The following is a 20,377-nucleotide window of genomic DNA, read 5'->3' on the forward strand; positions in this document are numbered from 1 at the left end:
AATAAACACATAGAGAACAAATATTAAAAAGTACAAGGTAGTTTAAGAAGGACACAAGTAGTTGGGAAGTTCAGGAAAAGTTTTGTGTAGCAGGTATGATCTTTGGACTATGTTTTGAAGATGGGGCATTCTGTAAGGTGAAGGTGAGGAAGAAGGGCATTTGAAGCATAGGGGAGAGCTGTTTCAAAGGCACGGACACAGGAGATAGAATATTGCATTGAGAAACAAGAAGAAGGCCAGTTTAAATGAAGAACTCAAGCTTCAATGTACTTCAGAAAAGGTACCAGAAGGCCTATGCTTCTGATAACACAGGAATCAGGAGCTAAGAGGTTGCATTAAATAAGCAATATCTTCTCAGTGTGCCTCAGTCTCCTCCACTTGGTGATTAGGCCCTAAGGATGGCACTGAGTGTGAATCCAGCCAAGCCTCCAAGGAAGCCATCACCAATCTTGAGATTCATAGAGACAAAGCCAAAAGATCGACTGCTCTCAAAGGGCATCATTTTCATCTGAGATTCACATCCTCATAGGGCCAAAGGAAGACTTTCATCCAGAAAATCAGGACAGCCTACACCCCAGGGCAGGAGGGTTAATCCCTCCAAAGAAAATGGCAGTGCAGGGAAGCAGCAGGTAGGTGGCTGGAAAGAATATGTCAGTGTGGGAAAATTCTCATTCAGATTGTATTCCAATTTTCTCTATAGTAAGTGTAACATTGAGTTGGGGACAGAGGAGTGTCTGTGTTATTGTTGCTGCTACCAGTCTCTTTTTTTTCCTTCAAAATTTCTTACTCTTCCCACATCTACTATATACCAGAAAGAGGTCAATGTCAAAAAGAAAGGAAACATATCTACCAAAATGTTTACATTTTTATGGTATCAAAGAACTGGGAGAAAAAGAAGCCTTTTAACTGAGGATTGGCTAAATCAATTGGATATTGAATATTCCGATTGAATATAATGGAATATTATTATATTAATATATAATATTAAGAAATTATGAATAAGATGAATACAGAAAGGTTTGGAAAGCATTATATGAATCGATTCAAAGCAAAGAAAACCAAGAAAATATTATACACAATGATTACAATATTTTAAATGGAAAGAACTACAACCTCTCCAAAATGAAACTGAATACAGTGAAATTTTCATGATCGTTTTTGGATCCAAAGAAGACATGAAAAGATACTTTTTCCCTTTTCTTTTCAGGGGTAGGGAAGATACCAGTGTGAAACATTAAATATACTGTCAGACTTTTTTGGTTCATTGGTTAGTTTGGCTGAAATTTTGCAATTATTTTAAGTAATTAAAAGTTATTTTTAATAACAGAAGATTTTCTGGAACAATCTGGGGGAGGGGATACAGTAGAAAATGTGAGTGACATAAATAGAATTCTCCTTTCAAGCCATAACTGTGAAAGATGCTTAGTCAGGTTATCTTCTAATTTTTTTATGGTGTGATCCTTAATATTCAGGTCACATGTACATTTTGAACTTATGGTATATAATGTATATTGTTTGTCTAAATCTTTTTTCTACCAAACCTTTTTCCATTTATTCTATCAATTTTTGTCAAGTAGGGAGTTCTTACTCAAGTACTTTTATCTTTCTCTCTACCTCAGCTTATTAAATACTTTTTGTCAGTCAAATCAGTCAGAAAACATTTGTTAAACTCCTACTTTGTGTCAGGCATTGGTAATACAAAGGAAGTCAAAAGATAGTCCCAACCCTCAAGGAGCTCACACTTAAATGAGGGAGACATACAAACAACTATGTACAAGCAAACTACATACAGGATAAATGGGAAATAATCACAAAAGGAAGGCACTAGAATTAAAGATTGGAAAAGTCTTCCTGAGAAAAATGGAATTTTAGCTGAGACTTGAAAGAAGCCAGGAGGCAAAGATCAGGAGGGAGAGCATTCTATGGATGGGGAACAGTGAGTGAAAATACCAGTCAGGAGATAGTCTTGTTAAAGAAACAGAAAGCTGGGGTCACTGGATTGAAGAACATATTGAGGGGTGGAGGTGGTGTAAGGTATAAGAAAACTGGAAAGGTAGGGAGGATGGGGTTGGTTATGAAGGGCTTTGAACACTAAACAGGATTTTATATTTGATCCTGGAAGTAATAGTAAACCATTAGTGTTTATTGAGTAGGAAGGTGGCATGGTAAGACTAGAGTTTCATGAAAATCACTTTGGCATCTGAGCAGAGGATAAACTGGAATGGGAAGAGACTCATGGCAGGCAGAGCTGCCAACATGCTATTGTAATAGTCCAAGCATGAGGAGATGCGGACCTGCACCAGAGAGGTATCTGTATTTGCAATAGCAAAATTGACAGGCCTTGCTTGGCAATAGACTGGATGTGGAAAGTAAGAGAAAATGAAGAGTTGAAGATGACACAAAGGTTGTGAGCCTGGGAAACTAGAAAGATAGTGCCGCCCTCAACACTAATAGTGAAGTTTGGAAACTGGGGAGGTTTTGAACTGAAAGATTAGAGTTCATTATAATTGAATGACTGGGAATGAAAGATTATGAGACATGTTGAGTGTAAGATATCTAATAAGCAGTTGAACATATGAGACTGGAGGCCAGCAGAGAGATTAAGGCTGGATAAATAGATTTGAGAATCATCATAGAGATGAGGATAACTGAATCCATGGGAACTGAGGAGACCACTAACTCAAATACCATAGAGGGAGAGGAAAAGGGGACTCAGGACAGAACCCTGTGGGACAACCATGCTTAGCAGATGTAACTTAGAGAAAGATCCAAGAAAGGAAACTGAGGTACATTAGATAGGTAGAAGGAGAACCAGGAGAGAGAACTGTTCCAAAAACCTAGAGATAAGAGAATCAAGGAGATCAATAATATCAAAGGCTGCAATTATCTCAAAAAGGATGAGGATTATCAGTTCAGTTTTGAAAATGTTGAGTTTAAAGTGTGTATCATATGTCCATTTCAGTATATCTAATAGACAATTTTGTTGTTCAGTTTCTAATCTATCTCAATCTAGACCATTCCATGGGTCTACTTTTCTGATTTTAAACCAACTACAAGTTGATTTGATGATTACTGTTTTATCACATACTTTAACATGTACAAGAGGGAAGGTATTGTTCCCCTTTCTTTCCTGCATTTTTTTATTCTCTTTAAATTCTAGTCTTTTTTACTCCAAATGAATTATTTTGTCTAACTTTATAAAATATCTCCTTGTTAGTTTAAATAATATATCACTAAATCTGGAAGAACGGTAATTTTTTATTATATTGATGTGGTACAGTAATTAGCAATGAATATCTTCTAGTTATTTAAGCCATTCTTTATATCTATTCTAATCTTGAATTATGATTTGGTAGATTGATTCATATATTTTATGCATTTTGTACTTATTTCAAATATTAATTCCCTTTCTATATTTCCTTGTGTATTTTGTTCTTGGTAGATAGAAATGCTACTGATTTTTTCATGTTTATTTTGTTACCTGTTACTTTACTGAAGCTATTAAATTTCTGAATTAGTCTTTTTGATGATTAACTGGATTTGGGTTTGTTTTTTTTAGTAATGTAAACCATCGTTGGAATGATGCCATTGGAAAATAGAGGTAATTTTTTTCTCTTTGACTTTACCTATATTTACACCTTTAATTTCTTTCTCTTGTGTTATACCTCTTGCTAACATTCCTAGGACCATGTCAAATGAAAACAAAGGAAGCTTTTCTTTACAGATACATAATTTTATCTTATTAATAAATTATTCTGTATCTATGCTTTGTGAAATTTGTAGCATGAGTGTCAAAAGTCTTTTCTGTTTCTATTGACATAATCGTGTGATTTTTATATGATTAACTTTTTCCTAATTCTATCTGTGGCTATGCCATCTTTCCATGTCTGGTATAAATTTAACTTTAGCACAGTGAGTAATTTTTTAAGTCTTACTATTGTCTTTTTTGTCAGGGTTTTAAAATTATTATGAATAATAATAATAATAGTACTTATATAGTACTTTAGGATTTGATATCTCATTTGATCTTTACAACAACCGTGTGAGATCGGTGGTATTATTATCCCCATTTTACATATTAAAAAACTGAGAATGATAGAGGTTAAGTGACTTACCCAGAATGATGCAGCTAATAATGTCTGAAACAGGATTCAAGGTCAGGCAAGTCTTCATGACTACAAGTACTCATGCTTTATTCATTGCACTACCTTTTAAAATTTATATTCATCAATGATATTGATCTACATATTCATTCTTTGCTTTATCCGGGTCTCATTTGGATATTAAGATTATATTTATCTGATAACGAGGGCTTAGTAAAGTGTTTCTTGTTTTTTGAGGATAGCTTGAATAGTATAGGTACTAATTATTCTTTTTCCTTTTTAAATTTTTATTTACTTTATTTTAATTAATTAAATAAAGCAAGCATTTCCATGACATAGTAGAATAATAAAAAGATGTTTGCGCATGACATGGCAAATCTATTATGTATAACGTGCTATTCCTGTTAAATATGTAATAAATTTATCATATAAATTTTTTTCTCCCTCCCCCCACCTTACCCTACAGATGGTCACCTTTAGATATAAATATGTGTGTATGCATGTGTATATAGATACATACATATATATTCATTTGTAAATCCACCTGGACCAAGGGTGATAGTTCCTTTGCTAGTAGTTCTTTTATTTTCTGCAATTGGATTGTTTAAAATCAGTATTTCGAGCTCTGTTAATCTGGTTATTTTATATTTTTGTAGGTACTCCTACATTTAAAAATATGTTTAATTTTGTTGACATATAGTTGAATAAAATAGGTTCTGATAATTCATTTTATTTTTTCTCTGATGTTATTTTACTGCATTTATTTTGTGTGATGCAAATTTCTTCCTCTTCTTTTAGTTAGATTAACTACTGTAATCAATTTAACCATAGGTTTGTTGATTTTTTTAGTCTTTTCAAAGAACCAGCTTTAAATCTTACTGAACAATTCTACAGTTTAATTTTAAATTTATTTCTCTGACAATTAAAAATATATTTTATTCTTAACTTGAATTTATTTGTTGATTTTCAAAATTTCAGTTCATTAATCCTCCCTTTTTCTATATTTTTAATGACCATTCTCAAAAATATGATTTTACCTCTCAAGATTGCTTTAGCTGCATCCCAGAAATTTTAGAAGGTATTCTCATCATTATCATTCTCTCAAATAATTATTAATTGTTTCTATATTTTGTTCTTTGACTCACTCATTGTTCAGCTTTCATTTAGATGTGTATTCTTTTGTACGTGTTTCTAATATTAATTGCTACATTATTTCATTGTGGTCTACAAAATATTTTTTCCTTTTTTCACATTTATAATCTCTCTGTGCTTTAAAGCATTGTTTATTTTCATAAAGGTACCATGTCATGCTGAAAAACATGGTATATTATTTAATAGTCTTTCAAGTTTAAATTCTCCAACAGTTTGTTTAGCCCAATGTTTTTCTTTTTTTAAATCTTAAAGTTATATTTGTCTAGCTCTGGGAAAAGACTATTAAAGATTCCTACAATTATTTTTATATCTTTTTTTTCATTCAGTTAACTCTTCTTTTATAAATTTATTGTCAGTTAATACATATAAGCTTAGTATTGATATTGATTCATTGTCTCTGGTTCCTTGAACTATAGTATAGTTTCCCTATTTATCTGGGGATTTTAATTTTTGTTGTGTCTGACAGCATGCTTGTAACTTCTGCTTTTCTGCATTATTCTTAGCCGTAGTAAATTTTGTTCCAGCCTCTCATTTTCATTCCACATGTGTATATTTGTTTTTACATGTATTTTTTATATATAAAATATTGTTGGACCTCCTTTTCTTAGTCATTCTCTTACACTTTTTAATAGGTTGCTTAAACCATTCACACCTAAAGCTATTACTATTATTTGTATTATCCATTTATTTCTTTTGCATTTTGTCCTTGCAATTAATTTTGCTTATACTACTTGAAGATTCATATTTAACATTCTCTTCTTCCCTTGCTTCCATTTGCCTACCCTATTCAAAGCTCTTTGAATTTACCTAAATTGTTGGTTTCTCTTTATTTTGTTTATATATGTCTTCCCCTTTCCTCACTAAGTTAAGTGACCAGTCCAAAATGTTCTCTACTCTTCCAACCTCTTTCTTGTTTTTAACTACTTCTTCTACTACACTCCTTTAAAAGATTGTTCCATTGCTTTGTGCCCGTTGTTTCTCTTCCCTTCAAGTCTAATTCTGAATTCATTTTCTGATTCCTAAGCTACGCCCTTATTTGTTCCCTTTTTGTTCTCTTGGTGTCCCTAAGTGGGATTAAAACTTTTGAAATATTAAATTTGAGCTCCCTCTTTATCTAATTTCTGTCAGTGTCTTTGTAGATTTTGCCTCAATCACCTTTTTTCCCCTGCTGTGCTTCACTCTAATTATTAGTTCATGAAGGGAGCAATTTCAGATGAGAGCAGTACTACCTAGGTCTTTACCTTGCCTTCTCTCATACAGTCTTCATCCCCAAAGCTACATAATTCTTCCAGATTGATATGTGTGTTTTTAACAACCTTTAAATGACCAGTAAATTCCCATTTTTCTAAACTTGAGTATAAATATATACAACTTGTAGTTCTTTAGTGGTATGTGTTTTTTAAATTCTATTTGTGATTTTCTCCTTTTTTTACAAGGTCCTGGTTTTACTGGTGCTGCTGAAATTTGAGCTGCCACAGTCACTGAAGCTTGAGCCGGTATTGATTTGCCTTGAAGAAAGTGTACATCTTGGGGAATGTTACATGAGCTCCCTTCTGTGGATACAATCTTTAAAAAAGTACTTGAATCAAAGCAATGGCAAATGCCCCTCCTCCACTCAATAATTCCTTCCATGAAAACGGGACTGTGTCACTTCATTACAATTATGTAGGAAAACTGAAAGAGAGATTAAAGGACAGTGAAGGGAATGAGCTGACAGATGCTATTTTCCTAGTCATCTGCAGCTTCATCGTCCTGGAGAACTTGATGGTTCTGATTGCCATTTGGAAAAACAATAAATTTCACAACCGCATGTACTTTTTCATCGGTAACCTTGCCCTTTGTGACTTGTTGGCTGGCATAGCTTACAAAGTGAACATCCTGATGTCTGGAAAGAAAACCTTGAGCCTGTCATTAACAGTGTGGTTTCTGCGGGAAGGCAGTATGTTTATTGCACTCAGTGCTTCAACTTGTAGTTTATTAGCCATAGCCATCGAAAGACACCTGACTATGATTAAAATGAGGCCTTACGATGCCAATAAAAAGTATCGAGTATTTCTCCTCATTGGGATGTGCTGGCTCATTTCCTTTTCCCTGGGTGCCTTACCCATCCTGGGGTGGAACTGCCTTGACAACCTCCCTGACTGCTCTACAATTTTGCCCCTCTATTCCAAGAAATATATCGCATTTTGCATCAGTATCTTCATAACCATTCTTGTGACAATTGTGATTCTTTATGCACGCATTTACATCTTGGTGAAGTCCAGCAGCCGGAAGGTCACCAATCACAACAACTCAGAAAGGTCCATGGCACTGCTAAGGACAGTGGTGATTGTGGTCAGCATTTTTATTGCCTGTTGGTCCCCACTGTTTATCCTTTTTCTTATCGATGTCGCCTGCAAAGTTAAAGAGTGTGCTATTCTCTATAAGGCCCCATGGTTCATTGCCTTAGCGGTTCTCAACTCTGCCATGAATCCTATTATCTACACCCTGGCCAGCAAAGAAATGCGGCGAGCTTTCTTTCGCCTTGTTTGTAATTGCCTGGTGAGAAACAAAGTGACTCGGTCTTCACCCAGCCAGCCAGCTCTGGATCAAAGTCGAAGTAAATCGTGCAGTAGTAACATTGGTAACAACATACCAAAGCCGAGGGAAGACTTCCCACAAATCAATGCCTCCTCTAGCATCATTGAAAAGACTGAATCTCTGTATAATGGGATTTTTTGCCAGTGAAGCACCTGCTTTGAGGAAAGAACCAAGAGAAACCCTTTCCAATTTCTGCAGACTTAAATTAAAGGGGAAAACACTATCCAGCTATTTGACTAAGCTTCTATTTATTGCATGAATATCTTCAATTTTGTTTCTTTCGAAGTTATGACTCAGGAAGATTTGCTTTATTCTACCCAAAGCCTATAAGCTACAGGTGTACATACATTAAGGAGCAGATTATATACTATTGACAATCTAGCCACATATAGTCGATGTCAGTATTACCATCACCCTCAAGGTTCTTCCAACTTTAATAAGCACTGCAGACAGCAGTGGAAACCATACTCTCTATGCCACACTGCACTGTGTATTCTCATCTGGGGACAACCTCACTGTATCCTATAACACACGGTGCATTTCTTGATTTGCCTCCAGCTATTGTTTTGATAGCATCACTTGCTCCATAAAGTATAACTGCTTATATTTGTACATTAATATGTTAAATAGCAATTACATTATGAAAGTTTACATTATGATACATATAATGTTGTAGCACATAGTGTTTGTTATGAAGCAGGCCATACAAGAATATTGCCAGCTTAAATAGTATGTACGACTATATAAGATGAAATCATTGTAAATTTAATTGGCAAGTCCTAACTTATGAAGTGCCAGGGATTAGAATTCACCAAAGAAAGCAGCTGTTCGCCTGGTCTCTCAGACCCCGTAGAGAGGCTAGGGGGCACAGGGAATAGAGCTCTGGACCTAGAGTCAGGATCAACTGTTCAAATCTGGCCTCAAATAGATACTTACTAGCCATGTTACCCTGGGAAGGTCACAGCCTCTGTGGGACCCAATTTCCTCATCTGTAAAGCGGAGATAATAATAGCACCTACCTCCCAAGGTTGTTGTGAGGATCCAATAAGATGGTATTTGCAACCTTATGTTGCTATGTAAGTGTTAGCTTATCCCCTCAATATAGTTTGGTCAAGCCTAAGCCTAGTGGTGTGTTTATAGCCTGGAGTGATCTGGTCATATTGTCTTTGCCAGGACCCCCACCTGGCCTATTTGTTGGAAGGTATGTGAAGCACATAATATGGTTCTGGGATTATTTTAGGGCATAAGTGTCATCTCTAGAGCAAGCCCAGAGATCCAGATAAATCTAGAATTCACAAGGGCTGCCTAGGAATACATCCAAACCCCATTATAAGAATTTTGAAATCAGAATAGAGACAGGTATAAACCAGTCCGTACACTTCCTGTGCCCCTTTGCCAGACCATCTCAGAACAGAATGGAGCTAGTTGCTAAGAGTATGAGGGCAGACAGTTCCATATCTGAAAACCACCAAGACAATATGATATCTCAGCACCCACTATTGCCGAGGTAAACAAAATTTAATACATGTGGCTCTGATCAAAATTCCATAGCAAAGTGTAATAGCTACAAACAGTGACTGTTATTTAACTGAATGTCAGGTTTAAAAAATGTAACTTGGCAGTTTCTACACGCATTAAAAGTGTGTATTTTACCAAGAGGCAATTGTTATCTTTGACATGTTGAGACCTATGTCTGTTTGCCTTTATAAAGGAATTCTTTTTAAAAATGCTTCCATTATTTCTCAGTGATTTTCCATGTAAAAGGAAAAATAAAATACTGAATTTATATTCAGTAGGTCATAACAGCATAAATTTAGAGTTAATGTGAATTTTACAGGGTTTTGGTGGCGGAAAGAAGACATGGTTGGCATACTGTGATTTGTGGTTCCAGTGTGGAAATACTCTCCATGTAAGAGCAGCAACTCACCTGTCTTAGAGAAACGCTGGGAGGGAGGATTGAGGTTCTAAGTGAGAGGCCTGTAGTTATACAGCCAAGTCAGGGTCTTATATATCATAACTTACACTCATTATCCTTGATTCAAAGCCAGTGTTTCATATCCATTATGCCGCATTTTCTCCCCATCAAACTTAAGAATTTTTTTAGAAGTGGTAACTCTTGCTTATTCTATCAATTCTTCAAAGTTAACTATGTGTAAAAAAATTCCATACGTTCATGGTGTATGAGGTATTTATTAGCAAAATATTTCCTAAGTGCAGAAGGCCTGTTTGAAAAGGGGACACCAGAGGCATTTTCACATTCATTTTCTAAACCATAAAATACAGAGTTTTTTTTCAATTACAAAACATTCCCACTAAAATAAAGATTTACTGAAATTAAATATTCTATGATGCATATTTTTAGCATTGAATATCTAGCAGAAAAGAAGCAAGAATACATATAATAAGAGTGAAAAGGTTCACTTATCTATTTTCAATTGCTCAATGAGATGGCTGTCTTTATTGAGATAGTGATCTACATTCAAACCAGATATCACTCTTGTGCAGTCTGGTAGGAGGAGCACTTCAAACTGGCCTTCTTCAGCAGATATATAAGTACTTTGGGATCCTCCCCCAACATTTTAGGCAACCTTCCATCGCCATGCTCAGAAAATAGCTTTCTACTTTTACAGATGAGCAAACTATCTTTCCTTAAAGCTAGTTGGCTCAGTACTCCCAATTTTCAATGCAATTTGCATTTGTTTCAGTCACATAGGAGTTTTGAAAACTGTAAATGTTGTTCCTAAATCTCAAGCAGGTTCTATGGCAAATGAGTGAAAAATCAGGGCCAGTCTTTGATACCTTTTTTCAGTAGTGGCCAATTGTTATTTTAAAAGTAAAAAGACCTTCTTGTGAAGATCCTTTGCCTCCATGAAATAGGCCTTTTCTTTTATTTCTAGCTTCACTATCCCTAGTTCCCCCTCCCTTCAAATCCCCCTCCCATTTGTTTTAAACTGCTCTTAAACCTAGTCAAATGAAATAAACTTACACATTAATTGAGTAAGTCTGAAAATGTATGCCTCTTTCTGCACTTTTAGTTGATTACCTCCCTTTCCAGAGGTTGGTAGCACAATTCATTGTCATTCCTCTGGAATCATGTCCTAAATGCCTTTTTAAAGTATATCAAAATTTAGCTACTTATTATGGGCAAGAAAAGTTAGAGACTGAGGTAGAGTATAGTCATGGCTTGCATGGGTATAGGCGAATTGGACTGAATCATTTAAATGCTGGATGTGCCCTAGTTGATTTGTAAGATTGTGCCATGTAGAAGAAAATAGAAATATTAGTTTCTCTGTTGTTAAAGTCCCCATGCAAATTACACCAATCAGATGTATTGTTCTTGTTCTGATTTGCATAGGGTTATAGACCTAAGTGCCTTCGTTAGGCAATAACTGGTGGAAATTGTTCTAAGGTGGAGTTAGTTGACCCATGCACAGCCCATCTGTTAGAGACATAGACACATTGCCACCTAGCACAAGGAGAAACCAAAAATCACTCTGTAAGAAAAAAAAAGACAAAAAAAATACATCAGATCTTGGCTATTCTGCTTTCAGAGGAAATGCAAAAGTAGGCATCTGAAAAAAAGGTTTCACTAGTTCCTTTATTGCCAATGGTCATACAGTTAAATTCACTTAAACATTTAAACATTTTGGGAAACATTTTTTTTTAAATTTCAATGTTTTTGAGCCATTGTTGTTCGGTACATTGAGTAGACTTCCAAAGAAATTTAACAAGGCTTAACATTTTATAGAAAGCCTATCATTGAATTATCAGTACCATACTTCAGGTCTCTATCGACAGTTGTGAAATTCAAACACCCAGATGTTTCATGGTTAAAGGTGAATACTTAAAGGGCTGCTACATAATCAGAAATATCACTATTCTACTAAAGATATATTTTCCAATAATCAATTACAATTTGAAGCGAAGTATTATCTAAAAATCTGCCAATTTTAACAATTGCGTTATATAAATGGTATACTATAAATTCCACTCCACAATCATGACATAAAAGCTGTAATGTATAAAGTCATTAAGAATTAGACTAATGACATTCTAATCAAGGATTCAGTAAAACTGTTGTACTAAGAATTTGTTTCATCAATGAATCTTTATTTTTTTGCTTTTCTGTAACCTCAGATCATCAAAATAATGGTTAAATAATCACTGAGTCTATCATTCATCATCAAGCAAATACAATTTGGGAACCTACAAGTCAGCTTTATTCTTCCCAGCACTAATCGATTTTCTAAAAAGCCAATTCTACTTCAAGATCGAAGTAGAAGAATAAAAAATGGTAAAAGCTAAAGAATTAAAGAATTCCACAATGATTATTTTTATTCATAATATTTAAAGGAAAAACAGTAAATTATTTCCACATAGCACTCATGTATCAATATAAATAATTTCCATCTAAAATGCTTTAGTAAATATCTTGATGTTACATTTACCTCAAATTTTCCTTTCAAATATAAATTTAAAACATTAAATGTTAATATTAATTTCTTTCTAAAACCAAGAAACATTCATTTACTAAGACATTTGCTGAATAAATTGTATCTCAAATTCAGGGTTACGAGAACATTTTACTCACAACAAATATCTGTCATGGATATTCATTTCTATAAGCAACAAATTATTTGTCCAATAACCTTGTTATTTTCCACCAGTTTATGAAGACCAAAAAATTAATTGTATTCCTAGATATTTCCAAGTCATTTAATTGACCTGCAGGAACAAAAGACTATAACATTTCTAAGTACATATGTCAGGGAGCATGTCAGGGAGAAAAAAATGCAAATAGAAATCTAGTATTTCTAAACTTGAAAACTTATGAATTTCAAATTACAGTGCCTTATACACTAGTAGCCATGCTGTTAGTAGAGAACCAAGAGATTGGGCTACCTGAAAAAGAGAAGTTAGGAGCACTACAAAGAAAGTAGTAAGAAATTTGGCAATTAGTGAAAGTATGAACATCAAGATAAAAAAAATTGTAGAAAGGAGTGTTATAAAAGCAAGAATTTAAGTAGTTACCCCAAAAAGACATAAACACATGCCCAGGGAAGCTAGATGGTGCAGTGAGTAGAGCCCTGGAGTCAGGAGGACGAGAGTTCAAATCCAGCCTCAGACACTTGACACATGTACTAGCTGTGTGACCTTGGGCAAGTTGCCCTGCCAAAAAACAAAACAAAACAAAACAAGACAACACATGCCCATGCTTTCATATATAGGCTGCTATTTGATAGCCACTTTGTCCTGGGGATCATAGAGTATAGACCCATCTTTTTGACACATTAAAACCTAATTATATGCAACTATATGAACTTAGATGTGTCCATGTTGGTGTTGGGGGGAAGGTACAGAATTCCGTCTCCTTTATACTTAACACCTTGTGATTATGTTCTAGGTTATCTGTGATTCCAATCATTGAGAGGAAAAGGAAGTTCCAAATATTTGCTTGGTGCCTTTGTTAGTACAGAAACCCTGCAATTTGTTCCTCTTAATTCTAAAAGCAACCTTTGAATGTTAAATTTCTACCACTTTAGTTTTGCCCTTCAGCTGGTTTCTTCCGATGATGTCAACCGCATTTAGAAAATGTGGCACAAAATAGTAATTGTTTATTTTTGTTTTCCTAGTTCTAACTATCCCTGGTATAAATCTCTGTAAGTGTAGACCTCTTGAGTCACCCTTCCCTGCCTGCCTTATACCTTTCAACTACATTTTCAATATGTACAATATCTTCGGTTAGTCTGCATTACTAAGTAGATATGGAGATATGTGCGTTACACCTAAAATACTTATATTTATTTTGCTTCCGATGCACAAATACAGATCAGCCCTCAATTAAAACCAGTGCATGATAGTTTGGACCTTCTTTTCCTTCACCAAATTTCAATCCAACTGAGAAATATATAATGTAATACCATGCACCACAACTCCATATTCTTTCTCCTTTTCCCTTTTCTTGTTCCATCTTCCGTTCTCTGTATATCTTTGCTCTTTACTGCTTTCCCCTGAAACCATAACTATCATGAGATGAACAAGGCTTTGCACCAGGATGTTAGCATCCATTTAGGCATGCTTCATCCAGGAAGAGGGTAGAGGTCCTTCTTCTATTTGCAAATAGCACCCCTATACCTTATTTTATGATTTGCCTTGCTATGTGTCACAAAAGTTCCTGAGACCCCACCCACAGGGTTGCAGCATCTTAATATCTCTTCCCATCATCCTGCTTTCACACCCACAATCCCAACAATGGTATAGTGTGGATTCTACAGACCATCTTTCAACTTGATTTTACCAAGTGTCATCCTGTACTCTGTAAAAGCTGACACCAAGGCATCACCCTTCAAGTGAATTTGCCCTGGAGGGTAGAGCCAAGATGGTGGAGTAACAAGAAGAAATTTTCTCCCCACTCCCACAACTCTTCCAAATAGGTCTAGAAAATCTACCAGATCAAATACTGATCAGGAAATCCAAGAAAAAACAATCACAGTGAGTTGCTTTTTCAGCCCAGGTCTGCATAGAGAAAAAGACAGAGTGATCTGTTGACACTGAAGACAGGGTCTAGTCAGAGAAATGCTATGAAGAGAGCACAGAGAGAGGCTTGCGCACAAGGTAAGAAGAAGGCTCAGATCCACCACTGAAATGCCTACACTTGTATAAGGCACAGAAACAGGTGCCAACTGGCAGCCCTATCACACTACCCAATCAGCTCCTGGTCATAGATCCATAGTAGAGAGAGGAGAAAGCCTGAATTTTGGAGTAGCATTTCATGGTAAGAAATAGTCATGGGCTGTGTACCTAACAAGGAGCAAATTCAGAAGCAATGAATAACTGTGTACTTCAGAATCCAGGATCAGAGAGAGGTCTCAGAGCTTTTTTCCATTCTGAACAGCAGAACTTTCCAGCTGGCTGATAATGGCTGTGTCTCTAGCCTCTAGTGAGACTCCAAAGGAGGCAAGACCAGGGGTCTGTTGCTTACTTCCAAACCCAGGTCTAGAACTTGCAGAACTTAATCCAGTACAGCAGTAATTAGACTTTGCCCTGAATTAGATGATTTTGAGAGTACTGATAGCTTGCTGCTCCCCAGCCTTGGCTCTCAGTGAGATTATGGAATAATGCAATCCTCAAAACACCCCCAAAAGTAGCAGCAGGAACAGCCTAGATATTTCCTCCAAAATTACATAGATCCTAGCTCTAACATAAAGTCCAAAGTCAGGAAGTAGGTTGAAAGAATTAATAGGGGAAAAAAGAAGCCTACCATGAAAAGTCATTATGGTGACAAGGACAAAAAACCTGGAGAGAATGACTCCAAAACATCTACGAGCAAGGTGTCAAAGAAAAGAACAGCTTGGGGACAAATTCAATTAGAATTTCTGGAAGAGATGAGCAAGAGGTTTTTTTTAAAGAGTTGAATATGTTTTGACCAATGAAATGGGAGTGCTAGAAGAAAAATGGGGGTTGGGGAAAGGGAAGCTGAGAGCTATGAAAAAAATTATTGAAGGTGGCTCAGTGAGTAGAGCACCGACCCTGCAGTCAGGAGGACCAGGAGTTCAAATGTGGCCTCAGACTCTTGATACACTTACTAGCTGCATGACCCTGGGCAAGTCACTTAACCCCAATTGCCTTGCCTTCCCCCCTCCAAAAAATCATTGAAAAGGGAGTTGACAGCCTAGAACAAGAGATACAAAACATTACCTAAGCAATAAACTCCTTGAAAACTAGAATGGAACAAAATAGAAGCTAATGACTCCATGAGGCAATAATAAATATTAAGGAAAAGTCTGAACCAAATAGAAGAAAATGTCAACTAGCTATCTCATAGCAAAACACAATTGACCTGGAAAACAGATTAAGGGGAGGTAATTAAAGAATTATTAGACTATCTGAAAGCCATGACCAAAAAGAAGCCTAGAAATCGTGTTTCAAGAAATCATAAAAGAAAACTGCTCAAATCTCTTAGAACCAGAGCACAAAGTAGAAAGAGAGGAGGGAAAAAATTAGTCACTTCATGAAAGAAAACCTAAAATGAAAACTCTTAGGAACATCATAGCCAAAATCCAGAGCTTCCAGATCTAATTAAAAAATACTGGGGGCAGCTAGGTGGTGCAGTGAGTAGAGCACCAGCCCTGGAGTTGGGAGGACCTGAATTCAAATCCAGCCTCAGACACTTGAGATGTACTAGCTGTGTGACCTTGGGCAAGTCACTTAACCCCAATTGCCCTGCCTTACCCCTTCCAAAAAAAAATACTGAAAGCAGCTAGAAAGAAAGAAGTCATTTGGGATCACACACAATTTAGCAGCCACCAATGTGAAGGAAAAGAAATCTTGGAATACCATATTCCAGAAAGCAAAGGATATAGGCTTATAGCCAAGATTAGTTTACTCAGAAAAACTGAGTATAATCCTACAGGGGAGGAAATAGATCTTTAGTGAAATGAAGGACTTTCAAGCATTCTTGATGAAAAAACCAGAGCTGAGGAGAAATTGAATTACACAAAAATATAAAAGGTCAACATGAACAAGCAATCATTCCTAAACAAGGGTAAGCTATTTACATTTTAATATAGGGACATGTTGCATATATCTCCTTGGAACTCTATAATTATGAGGGGTCATAGAAGGACTATAATTCAAGGGCCTGGGAGTATCTTTTCTGTTTTGATTATCTTTAAAAAAGAATGGAAAAGGAGGGGAAGAGGTGGAGAAAGAGAGAGGAGGATTAAAGAAAATTATCCCTCATAATCAGTGTGAAAGTAAAAGTCTATACAGATAAGAAGGAAGGGAGAACTGGCTGACACTTGAATCTCACTCTCAAGTATTGAAAAAAGGGAAGAAAACACAGTTGAATACACAAATATACTTTATTCAACAAGGAAACAAGAGGGAAATTAGAGAAAAGAAAGGAGGAATAAGAGGAAAGGTAAACTAAAAGAAGGATTAGTTCTATGTAAAACAAACTCTAAAGATGTTCAAAAATACAGATCATTTTGCAGTGGCAAAGAATTGGAAACTGGTGGGGCTAGGGAGACCCATCAGTTGTGGAATGGATGAACAAAATTCAGTATATAAGTGGGATAGAATATTTTTTGTGTTATAAGAAATTATGATGATGATTTCAGAAAAAGCTGGGAAGACATATTAACTGATGCAGAGAGCAATTAGCAGAAAAAGAAGAGCAGTTTGTAAAAGTAAACACTTTTGAAGGACTTATGAATGCTGATAAATGTGATGGTCACTCATGATTCCAGAGATTCCAGATGACTCATGATGAAACATAGTACCCATCTCTTAATAGAGAGGTGAAGGACTCAGAATGCAAAATGACACTTTTTTAACATGGCCAATGAAGAAATTTGTTTTGCTTAACTATACATTTGTATGAATTGTGTACATTGACCATACATTACATACATTTTGTTTTTCTTCCTCGAAGGTGAAAGGGGAAGGAGAAGGTAATTGCTGATCGAAAAAAAAAAAGTTTTTAAAAATAAATGAAGTTGCCCTTTGTGCAAGAATTATTTGTTATAGTTGTCTTCTCCCTTCCATTTCCCTTCCCGCCTCATGCCTTCCTTCTTACCTTTGCTCTATCCCTTTCCTTTTTCCCTTTTTCACCTCCTTCCTACTCTTTCTACCTCTTAAACTGCCCCCTCTCTTTCCCATTCTTTGTTCTTATCTCTCTTCTCTTAATCCTGGCCTCCCCTCCATTCTCATCATCTCTCTCTCTCTTGCTTGACATAAGCTCCCTATCTTCTGCTCATCTACCAAACGATACAGTGGAAAGAGTCTTGAACTCTTTCAGGTCAATGGATGCCAGTTTGAATGCCAGTTCTGTTACTTACTAGCTACATGACCTTGGGTAAGTCACTCAACTTCTCAGGGTCCTCAGCTGTAAAATGAGGATTTTGGACTAGATGAACTTTTATGTCCCTTCTAGCACTAAATCTATAATCCTGTGATCCTAATCTTATTCTCCACTCTAGTCCTTCTCCTCTTTACAAACTACTTCCTATCCTCCATTTCCAATTTTTAGGTGCCCAGTAAGAGCAGGTCTTTTTTATTTAAACTCTTGAAGCTACTAGCACCTAGATCTTTCCCTTTATAGTTGTTCCTACTGTCTAGTAGCATAACTAAAAATGATGCTATGACACTGAAGAAGCAAAGCTCCAAATATTGTACATAGACTAATTATATATACATGTATAAGCATAGATACATATATGCATTTATACATGAGTGTATATATAAAGCATATAGCTAAATAAGTATCTCTATCTTTTGCTAATATGAGTGAGTATATATACGATTAAAATTCACAAATCCTGCTATAAAGCTGCAAATTTCCCGGAAGCTAAAAATATATCCTGTTTTAAAACTGGGCAATTCTTACTTGCTAAATTTAAAATATGCATAAATATCATTACAAATAAACTGTGATTGACAGATGGAATTTTATCAGCTTGTAATAATAGCATCAAGTTATAAAAGCTTATTAATATTCCAATTTTCAATTCATAGCATTGAGTCTGCTGTAGATGATATTAGGGTTTATGAAAGCATAACCACAAAGTAGAAAACAGAAATATCTGTAATACACAAGAAGCAGATAAGGTTTGGCAGCCTCCATCTGTCAGAGCCTCTTTTAGCATCCTTTCTATCCACTTTATATTTCTATGGCTTTAGTTTCTTCATTTTTGCCAAATTTTCTAGCACTTCAAAAATGCCTTTCTTGGACTCAAGTTTTTAGAAACAAAACTGTTCGTTTCAAACCTTTCTGAAACTCTGAATCCAAATTGCATCCTAATGGGTACAGCTCAACAAGCAAATGTTGGCTCAAATATGTTGAGATAGCTGTTAACACTGCACCTGGAGGGAAGGGAGAGGAAGCATAATACTAGTCTATTTTAAATGTCTTTCTTAAAATACTGGCTTTCCATAGCAAAATCAGCACAAAATATACATTGAAATAGTGCATGGTGAAGAATTTGAGGATTTTTAGGATAAATATATTCAATGTTTCATCAAAAATAAGCAAGAGTCAAAATCCAAAAATATGTCAACAGGTTAAAGCATTGGGCCAAATTGTATAAGATAAAGCATTGTTTTAAAACAAAATGTGAGGTTTTATTTTTATCCATACTTTATTTTAATCTTTTAATATCTTAAAAAAAAGATTGGGTATCCCTATCTTGCTCATGGATGATCCTACTCATGGGAGCTTTGAGTAGCCCCATTTCTGACTTGGCCCAGGTCTCTCCTCCTTAGGCAATGTGGCAAACTTCCCCACCCATAGTCCCAGGGCTTTAGCATTTATTAATGCTAAACTTAGTGCAGACATCCAATTGACCCAGCCCACTTTAGTTCATAACTACCAAGCTCAAGTACAGGGACTATAGAAGTATCCCACCACATCAGTCATCTTATTAAATTTATTAAAATTCCACATGTACAAGATCGAGATGTGGCTAGACAACTCTTCCTGTGAAAAAAATTGGGGGTTTTAAAGGACTATAAATTTAATCAGTCAACAGTGTGATATGACAGCCAAAAGTGCTAAGAAGCATAGCATCCAGAATGAGGAAGTATCACACCCCCACCCTCCCCTTGGTATTTTGCACTGGTCAAACCATATCTGAAGAATTGTATTCAATGCAATTTTTAAAAGACATTGGTGAGCCGGAAAATATCTCAACAGAGGTGACCGGGAAGGTGAAAGTGCTCAATATAATGCCATGTGAAGAATGGTTAAAAAAACTGAAAATGCTTAGAGAAGACTTAAGGGAGATAGCTATTTTCAAATTTTTAAAAGATCCTCATGTGGAAAAAGGATCAGAAGTACATATTCTATTTGATCTCTGTGAGTAGAACTACTCTGTGAGTAGAAGTTTCAGAAGGGCAAATTTCGGTTCAGTGTAAGAAAAAATGTTCCCACAATTAGAACTTTCCAAAAGTGAAAATGACCACCTTAGGAAGTAGTGACTACCTTCTTAATAAGGTATCCAAACACAGACTAGGTGACAACCCATCAGGAACGTTGTACTAGGAATTTTTTGCTCAGGTACAGGTTAAACTAAATAGTCTCTGAGATCTCTTCCCAATTTGAGTTTCGGTTATTTTTATATATTTTGAGATTCTCCTAAAAACATTGTAAATCCAAACCATAATGAGAAATAAGTACTTAGCATCATATAATACAGATATAGAGTTGGAAGAAAATTCAGAGGTCATCTAGTCAAGCCTCTTTTTTTTACAGATGAGAAAATTGAGGTCCGAAGAGATTGTATGACTTAATAAGGAGCAGTTAGAATTTAAACTCTTCACCATAAATCCGGCTTTCTTTCCATTGTGCCATTCTACCAGGAAAAAAAAAAGATTTACATACATATATGTGTCAATAGATATACATGTATATTATTTATCAAAACTAGAATTTTATATTCTTTCATCATGTCATCATAGTAATATCATGTAATAGCATGATTACAGCAAATAGGTCATAGCATGAAATATGCTATGCTAATGCAGGAGCTGACTTTTTGTAA

The 20,377-nt window shown here is 35.6% G+C and overlaps 1 protein-coding gene across 1 annotated transcript in view; it reads left to right on the top strand.

Moving 5' to 3' along the window:
* The window catches only part of S1PR3 (sphingosine-1-phosphate receptor 3), a 30,765-nt gene extending 21,201 nt beyond the window's left edge, over nt 1-9,564 (top strand). The window contains exons 2-3 of the mRNA XM_036740908.1: nt 3,560-3,601; nt 6,692-9,564. Of these exons, the coding sequence (XP_036596803.1) occupies nt 6,849-7,982 (1,134 nt within the window). The 5' untranslated portion in view covers nt 3,560-3,601; nt 6,692-6,848 and the 3' untranslated portion in view covers nt 7,983-9,564. The remainder of the gene's footprint in view (nt 1-3,559; nt 3,602-6,691) is intronic.
* Nucleotides 9,565-20,377: the final 10,813 nt, after the last annotated feature.

The sequence above is a fragment of the Trichosurus vulpecula genome, chromosome 1, assembly GCF_011100635.1.
Source record: "Trichosurus vulpecula isolate mTriVul1 chromosome 1, mTriVul1.pri, whole genome shotgun sequence".
In the NCBI taxonomy this organism is placed as follows: Eukaryota; Metazoa; Chordata; class Mammalia; order Diprotodontia; family Phalangeridae; genus Trichosurus; species Trichosurus vulpecula.